This window comes from Antechinus flavipes, chromosome 5 (assembly GCF_016432865.1).
Source record: "Antechinus flavipes isolate AdamAnt ecotype Samford, QLD, Australia chromosome 5, AdamAnt_v2, whole genome shotgun sequence".
Classification (NCBI taxonomy): Eukaryota; Metazoa; Chordata; class Mammalia; order Dasyuromorphia; family Dasyuridae; genus Antechinus; species Antechinus flavipes.
This window is the reverse complement of record NC_067402.1, coordinates 617946-625937: the sequence shown is the minus strand read 5'-3', so window position 1 is coordinate 625937 and position 7992 is coordinate 617946. Positions and strand designations below refer to the sequence as shown.

The window sequence follows — 7992 nt, the reverse complement described above, 5'->3', positions numbered from 1 at the left end:
AGGTCAGAGGAATTGTCCGAGTGACATGAGAGACCCGAGCAGGGAATGATGCCTTAGGGGTGCAGGGAGAACTTCCAGGCCATCACCTCTCAAACTGGGCCCTAGGAGGGGAAAGAGGTTCAGAAAATCCAAAAATTCCAGTCGAGGCACGGAGAGAACTATCAAGCTATGGACGGAAAGCTTCCTAGAGGCCTAAGGAAGTCCAGGTAAAGAGGAGTCCAAGTTATTGGAAAGTGTCCTGTCTCCATTCCGGGCTCAGACATGTGGAGGTGGGGGGAGAGGGAGGGGGAAGGAATTGCAACGGTTTTAAGATGGTTCTTCCTGCCAATGAAAGGGTGAGAGTGGGCAGGTAGGAAGTTTAGGACCCTGAGCCCGTGGGTCTTGCTGGTTTGAGAAAGGGGAGATTTGCGTGGATCCCTACCAAGGACCCACATAAACCTTGGTGTTGGACAGGGAATATTGAACCATGGCTGGGTATTCTGGGGCCCCCCTGGGACTCGGGCAAACAGCAGCAGCGGCTAGAGCAGCCCTGCCAGGGGCTGACTCCACCTCAGGTCAGCTGCGGTTCTAAATGAAGAACACCCTCATCCTAATTTGGGACGCACGGGTCCCAGGAGGAAGGGCTCGGCTGGAATGGGGGACGTCCCTGGATGGTCCTTCTCAAGCAAGGGGAACTCTGCTGCCTTGGCCTCCCTCTGCCCTCCCCTTCCCCAGTCACTGTTCCCAAGTGGCTCTGGTTCATCTTTTTTCTCCCTGTCACCCCTTATTCCTCCAATGTGTGTGTGGGGTGAGGGCTCCCCCACCAGCAGCACCCTCTGCCCCTAACTTTGAGGGGACCTGCATTCTCCTCCCTGAGCACTTCATCTGAGGAGCTCTTCAGTGCCACATTGGGAGTTGACACCCTCTTTCATTTTCTGCAGCAAGGGGAAGGTCAGCCAGCTCCAAAACCGTGGGACTTGAGTGGAAGGGCACTGGGAGGAGGGGCGGGGGGAGAGGGGTGGGTGGTTGGCCCTCTGATCTACTGAAGGAGGAAGCTGAGATCCAGAGACAAAGGGCCTGCCCATCACAGGTGCATCAGGAAGAGGCAGGGAGGGGTTTGTAGCTGTGGCTGGCACCCGGCACATCCTAAATGCGCTGGTTGGCCCCCTGACTCGTGGGAGGCATATTCATCTTGCTAGTAACTGAACCCCATGAACCAGAAGGAAGGCAGAAGAAAAGCCCAGCAAAGTGGAAAGAGCACTTGAGGTAAGGTTAGGGGACGTGACTTTGGACCGGGCAGTTGTTGATGTCTGTATGACTGAAGCTGTCTGAGGCCAGGGCAGGACTGCTCAACCTGGGGGTCACGGGTCCCCAGGCAGTCTGCTGAAACCTGTGGGCCGTTTCTCAAAATCAGGCTTTTTTTTTAAGCCATAAGGGAAGGAAATTTGGGGGAGAGATGGGTGGAAATCAAGGTATTTATTTCCTGTCCAAGTTATCGGAAACCCAAAATCTATCGTGTGGTGATCCCAAACTAGAAAGCTTTTGTTCTCAAAGCCCCTTCCCAGCTCAAACCCCTTAATCCTATGTGGACAGCCTTGGAGATACCTACTTAGGAGGAGGGGACAAGTCAGTCAAGGAGCAGAGGAGTGAGCAGGCAGGAGGAGAGTCAAAGAGTGTTTCTGCTCCGATCTGCCATGCCAGCCACACTTGGACTGTTCAGGATGTGGGAGCGACTGAGTCCCAAGGACTCTCAACTGGGCTGAGAGGAGGGAAGCATTTATCTAGCACCTATGTGTGCCGGGACCATGCCAAGCTCTTTACAAACATTGTCTTATTGGATCTTCACAACAACTTCACCATGCAGACTGGGCTTTGAGAGAGACTCAGAGCAGGGGCTGGCGACAGCTTGACCCTTCAGGATGAAGAAAAGGAGAAAGCTGCAGCCCCAGCTACAGGAAGAAGAGTGTCTGTGATGACTCCTCCCCCCTTCATCTGATGGATGAGGCTCCAGCCAAGGAAGACCCAGGCTTTGCTGGGAAATGTCGCCAGCCTTGCTGTCACCATGTCCGCCTTTCCTTCCTGCCAGGGTTCACTTCCTTCTTCAGATTCCCACGTGTCCAATGGGAGACACCTGGATCACTCCTTGACTCCCTCAGGCCTTTCCATTGTGCTTTGCAGGAGTTGGGAAGCTCTCCAATCCTCCTGCAAAAACAGCAGAAGTGCCCAAACTCCGGGTTCTTGTCCCCTTTCCTGGTCCTGCCACCTTCGGGCATCCTGGGCAGAACTTACAGGGACTGGTGCATCACGGCCATAAGCTCTGGGTACAGGGGCTCTGGGAAGGACAGCACAGGCAGGTCTGGTCAGAGTCTGAGACCTGGCTTGGGCCAGCCCGTTCCCTCCTCCTGCCCTTCCTCCTTACCCTGGTCTGGATGTAGCAGTCCATGTCTGAACAGGAAATCAATCACCACCAGAGCACAGTTGGGCTTAAAGCTGCCAGAACTCACAGCTTCCTTGACCTGGGGGAGAGAAGGGAATGGATTGTAAGCCCTGAATGCCTGTCTGCTAGTCAGAGGAGAGAAGGGTCCCAGATGTGTACCCCTTTTCCCCCAGCCAAGGCCAGCCCTGCAGCCCTGACCTTGTCCAGGGGCCAGAGGTAGAACTCCTGCACTTCCCCATCTCCCACTTGGGGGGTGAAAACTTCAGGCACTTCCAGGTCAAAGACAAACAGGCATTCTCGAACCAGAGCCCCCAATTCTTCCCCATCCATCTCCTCAAAGGTATAGCTGAGGTGAGACGCGAGATGGGAGAGGACCCTGTCAGGCAGAGGGTGGGGGCTGGCCCAGAACCCTCGGCCCAGCAGAAGCTCGTGCTGCTTTTACCTGAGGCAGCCCACTGGCTGGGCTTGAGCTGCCAGCTCTGGGGGCAACCGGGCCTCCTCCCAGCTCTCTTTCACCATGGTCTCCTTGACACCCAGCCCAGCACTTATGCCCCCGCCTGCCTAATGGGGAGAGAGTGACAGGCTGAGTCAGGGCATCCCGGGAGGCCCCCCTCGCCCCCCTCCCACTCTACTTAGAACCAATGTTCTTTTTCTGGTGGCTTCACGCCCCTTTGTGGCCAGTTCTGTTATTGCTCCCAGTCCCAGAAGAGGAAATCAGGTGAGAAAAGTCAAGCGAGTTAGTCTCAACTCATTCTGACTCCAAGTCTAGCACCCGCCCTACTGGCCTATGGGATTCCCGCTGCCCTCAGGGCCTAAGCTGGAGAGCACCCAAGGATAGAGGGCTCAGAGGGAATCAGGAAGCCTGAGGGGCTATACCAGGTTGTCTAGCAGGCCCGGATAGGTGGCCTTGTGAGGAGACCGCCTTGCCAGCCACATGAGCATCTGCCGGGACCCTGTCCCATCATCTTGACGGTGCACAAAAGCATTGAGATGCGCCCCAAACTGGAGGATTCCCAGCAAGGCTGTGGAGAGAGGGAGTAAGGTGGGAGCCCCAGGGGTCCTAACTCAGGATCCCAGGACCAGCTCCAGAAACCCCAGGTCAGCAACCTGTCCTTCCCCCTGACCCATGCCCACTTTCGTTGTCCTGGTACTCACGGGCTGCCGCTCGCTCCACATTTAATAAGGCCGGGGCTCCGAAACTGGGTCGCACTTCATATGCCTGGAAGGATGAGGCATTAGGGTGAGAGAGGCCCGATGTGGCACCTCAAGTGCCCTCAACCTTGGAACACTCACCTCATCTCGCCACCTCGCCAACCTCACCAGGCAGCCCTCAGCTCGCAGCTGAGCCAGGACCTTGGCCACAGCTTCTGTGCGCTCTTTGGGGCAACGACCCCCTCGAAGCTCTAGGCGCCCTGCCACCTCCACAAACACATCGGGAAAGGCTTGCAATTCCCGGGCAACAGCAGGTCCCACCAATCCCACCTGCTGGCCCTCTATCACCAGGGGAAGGCCCTGAAAACTGGAGGAGCCTGTGGATAGATGAGGGGCCAGTGAGAAGAGGAAGAGGGAAAAGAGGAATGAGGAGGGGAAGGAAGAGAGATAGAAGTGGGGGGAAGAGGAGGAAAAGAGGAGAAAGAAGGGAAAGAAGAGGAGGAGGAAGAGAGAAGTAGGGGGAAGAGGAAGAGTTGGAGCAGGAAGAAAGGAGAAAGAAGGAGGAAGAGAAGAGGAGGAGGAGGAAGGAAAGAGGAGGAAGAGAAAGAGGACAGAAGGCCGCTTAAGGGCAGCTAAGGCCCCAGGATCCCCGAGCTCAGAGAAGTGTCCGGAGCTTGGGAAAAGCAGCCAGGATCGGGAACCCAAAGGGCAATTGATGGGTCCGGGCCCCACCGGCCTCAGCTCAGGTAGCCCTGGGTCCCCCGGAGCCCCCAGCCCCGTCCGGCTCGGCTCCAGACCTGGCCTCTGGGCGGAGCCGAACTGCTGCAGCAGCCGCCGGATCGCCGCTATCCAGCCCGAGCTTCGGCCCAGGCAGCCCGCAGTGCCAGCCGCCATGCCGTCCCGGCCCAGCTGCGATACTGGTTCAAGTTCTGACATGTGTCTACACTATAATTCCTACAGGCTCCTCCCTTTGAACTCGTGACCTGTGCGCTCGCTTTTCGTCTCCGCTGGCTCGGCCAATCAGAGCTTCCCGAGCCACATCTCTCCCTTCTTTAGGGCGGGAATTAGCTTCCATTATGACCAATAGGAGAGCGAGTTTGGGAGCTCCTAGGAGACTCCGCCTCTCCACCGATTTCGATTTTAAGCTGGGGGGTGGGAGTGGGTGGGTGGACGGCCGAAGCCCCGCCTTTATATCAGAAAAGGACCAATAGACGGGCCGAATAAAGCCTAGCCCCTCTCCCGGCAGAGTGAGGCTCTGGGAGAGGTCACCCGGCAGGGCGTCCAGGTACTAGGGGTGCTCTGAGGATGCTCTGAACTTAGGGTTAGTGGCTGAGCTGGGGAGCCTCAGGCCCATGGACTCTCCCCCACGCTGCATTTCTTCAGCAGAAACAGTAGCAGCAGCAGGAGCAGAAACAGTAACAGTAGCAGCAGCAGCTGTAGTAGAAACAGTAATAGTAATAGCAAGAGCAGAAACAGTAACAGCAGCAGGAGCAGAAACAGTAGCAGCAGCAGGAGCAGAAACAGTAACAGTAGCAGCAGCAGGAGCAGAGACAGTAACAGCAGCAGCAGCAGGTAAAGAAACAGTGTCCGATTCAATAAACATTTAGTAAACGCCTTCTGTGGTAAGCTCGGGGAGTGTAGCTGATTAAAAGAAAGGTCGCTTCTGCTCCGCAGCTGCCACGATCCAGAGAGAGGGGTACCGCTCAGAGGCTCTAGTCCTGGGCTGGGGAGACAAGATAAGGGCGAGCCAGGAAGGCTGGCAAAACCTGCTCTGCCTCCCATCAAGGTGCCAATAAAAGATGGGGAGCTGATGACCAGGCAGAGCATCGGATGCAATGGTCCCCTACCCCCAGTCGTTGGGTCGAACCCAGATTCAACTCCATCCTAGCTAGCTGTGTAAGCCAGGAAAAATCATTCACCTTCTGCCTTCTTCAGTTTCTTCAACTGTAAAAAGAGGATAATAGTAGCACCTCCCTCCCTGGGCTGGTAGGGTCAAAGGAGATAATATTGTAAGGTACTTGGAAAACTTGAAAGCCCCTGATTGCTGGTGTGGTGGCTTTTGTTTCTACCCCAGTCCTGATCCTCCTCCAGTTTCTGCTGCTGCTGCCACCACCAAGGAAACACATAAATGAGGTAGAGGAAGAAAAGAGGTCACTTGGTTTTTGTTTCCTTACTTCCCCTCCTCTTTGACCTTTGTATTGGAAGAAAAATGAATGTAGGTAGGTAGACACATCTTGAAGTTCCCATATTTTGGAGAAAATCCAGAAAAAGAGCCCCAGATGTCCCAATATGGGCAAGCATGATGGAGATAGTCTAGGAGGCAAGCCTGACTTCAGCTCTGGCCAGGATAGCGTACACTGGGTCCAAGGCCTAGAAAATGGTTCCAGGAGGGGGGGACCAGCCTGCTTGAACAGCTCACTGGGCTCCAGCCTCAGTTGAGGCTTCTGGGCTAGACAATTTCTGGTATGTTCCCATCTCCAGTATCCTCTCAAATGAGGGAGAGCATGTGAATATCTTTGCAAGCTGTCAGTCACTCCATCCCAGAGGGGGTGACAGATTGTAGCGCTTCAAAGGACCCCAGAAGTCGTATGGCCAGAAAGAGGTCCCAGCAGGATATGTGACATGAGCAGGGACACACAAAGACCATGCTCCTGAGGCAGGATTTGAATTCAGGACCTCTTGCTCCAGATATCATGCTCTTTCCACTTGAGTTAGCCATTCTCCTTGAGGATAATTGTGAGTGCCTCTAACATAATAAAAAGAATGATCTCTACCCAGGAAAGGCAGGGGATAGTGTCTGTGGATCAGACAGCGGGGAGGTTAGCAGCCAGAGACTATACAGACCAGTCAGAGCACATGGATGCTGTGGAGGTTTGGTGCCAGCATCCATGTTTTCTGTGTTTGTGCAGTTTTTAACCTAATTTTCTTTGCTCCTAATTGTGCTCTCTATGGCCAGGGAGAAACATTCTGCCTTGTACCTTAGCTCTTGAACTTCCCTTGATGTATCTGAAGCATGAGTTTCCACTTCCTGCTTCATTAAGTAAAGTTGTGAGGAAAGTGTTCTTCAACCTTAAAAGTGCTACATAGATATGACTCCCATTGAGAAGACCTAGTGCACTGATCTCCTGGTGTGTGGGGATATGTGTATGTGAATTTTGCTAATAACATCACTGTTCTCCCAACTTTGAAGCCACAAGTTTATTTCTGAGTCTTCTTTCTTTCTATTCTAATGCCAAATACTGTTGATTTTTCCTGCAGAATGTTCTCTCATCAGCAGGCAATATTTTCTGAACCAATTGTTCTCTCTTTAAAACAAACTTTTCTGACTCTTGTCTTTGATGGAGAACAGTGATTAAGAACAATATACCCACAATTATGGGTTGTCAGTTATTTATCAAGCTTTTGTTTCTGGCAATGCTTTCTAGCTTCCTTCAGATATTATCCTAGTCAGGGAACCCATTCTTCATGTATGTGGAAATTTGAGACTGAAATGTATTCAGAGACTTCCGAAGGCAAACTTTATGTGAGGGCTTAATGAGACAAATTGAAAATGATAACCATCATCTTGCAATACCCTCCACCCTCTCTCACTCTTAGGAAAAGCTAATCTGGGAAAGTTCTTCTTGTGAGCCCCACAAGTTCAAGCTAATGGCACAGGAGAAGAGATGCCTTTCCCCCCGTATGCTCCTTCCCATCTTTTTTTAAGGCTCTGTTGACTAGTGCCTATCCAGTTAAAATCAATTCCTTTTCATAAAAGTATATTTAGTCATTTTAATGCAAGGGGGGAAAACTCTAAATATTTCCCTCACCAACATACAACTTGTGGGATGCTCTTGTGTCAGTTTCTACATAGCATCGGCCCCACAAAAACTCCCAAGAATGAACCAAGCACTGAGGATAAGTGACCTCTGAGAACAGAAGGATCTTAAGCCCCCCCCATTCCCTTTTTACAACACAATCTCTCTCTAGACATTATGAATAAAAAGATTCCAATTATGCATAGAACAGCTGAAAAGTCCTGAGAAGCATGGCAGAAGCAGCTTGAGGATTGTCTCTCTGGTCAGTCACAGGGCCTTCCATTCACCACAAGATTATTAGATGGCAGTCAGTTACTGGAACCAATCCACAGACTCTCAAAAATACTTTTATTCCATGACATTGATACTATCCACTAACTACTTACTATGTGTCCCATTCTGTGCTAAGCACTTTGCAAATATTATCTCCTTTGGTCTTCACAATTTCCCTGGGAGGTATTTTTATTATCCATTTTTTGAGGAGTTGAGAAAACTGAGATGGAAAAAGTTCATCAGTCCTATCCTTCAGAGGCTGAGCCTTGAAATGAAGACTTTAAAAAAGGCGGGGAAACTTCGAGCCTTCCCAAATCGTTGGTTATTAAAAGCATTTCTGGGGCATATCGTCCA

The 7992-nt window shown here is 52.2% G+C and overlaps 1 protein-coding gene across 2 annotated transcripts; it reads right to left on the bottom strand.

The window, feature by feature from the left end:
• Window positions 1-1436: 1436 nt before the first annotated feature.
• Window positions 1437-4552, bottom strand: LOC127564353 (uncharacterized). 2 transcript variants are annotated; one of them, XR_007954239.1, is made up of 7 exons: window positions 4366-4552; window positions 3710-3945; window positions 3572-3635; window positions 3293-3438; window positions 2859-2977; window positions 2399-2495; window positions 1437-2311 (listed from the first exon to the last, which is right to left on the bottom strand). XR_007954239.1 is itself a non-coding variant. In XM_052000836.1 (6 exons), exons 1-6 carry the CDS (start codon window positions 4502-4504, stop codon window positions 2265-2267), a joined length of 729 nt encoding a protein of 242 aa, XP_051856796.1. In that variant the 5' UTR covers window positions 4505-4548; the 3' UTR covers window positions 1437-2264. The 2 variants fall into 2 exon arrangements, 1 of the variants encoding a protein (XP_051856796.1); XM_052000836.1 differs by lacking the exon at window positions 2859-2977 and having other exon boundaries at window positions 4366-4548.
• Window positions 4553-7992: the final 3440 nt, after the last annotated feature.

What these genes read in the sequence shown, in the direction of transcription:
- LOC127564353 (XM_052000836.1), bottom strand. Translation starts at nt 4,504, where the DNA reads ATGTCAGAACTTGAACCAGTATCGCAGCTGGGCCGGGACGGCATGGCG. An exon ending in TGGCGAGGTGGCGAGATGAG is followed by an intron (nt 3,636 to 3,709) that starts GTGAGTGTTCCA and finishes TCATCCTTCCAG; the next exon opens with GCATATGAAGTGCGACCCAG. An exon ending in TGTGGAGCGAGCGGCAGCCC is followed by an intron (nt 3,439 to 3,571) that starts GTGAGTACCAGG and finishes CTCTCTCCACAG; the next exon opens with CCTTGCTGGGAATCCTCCAG.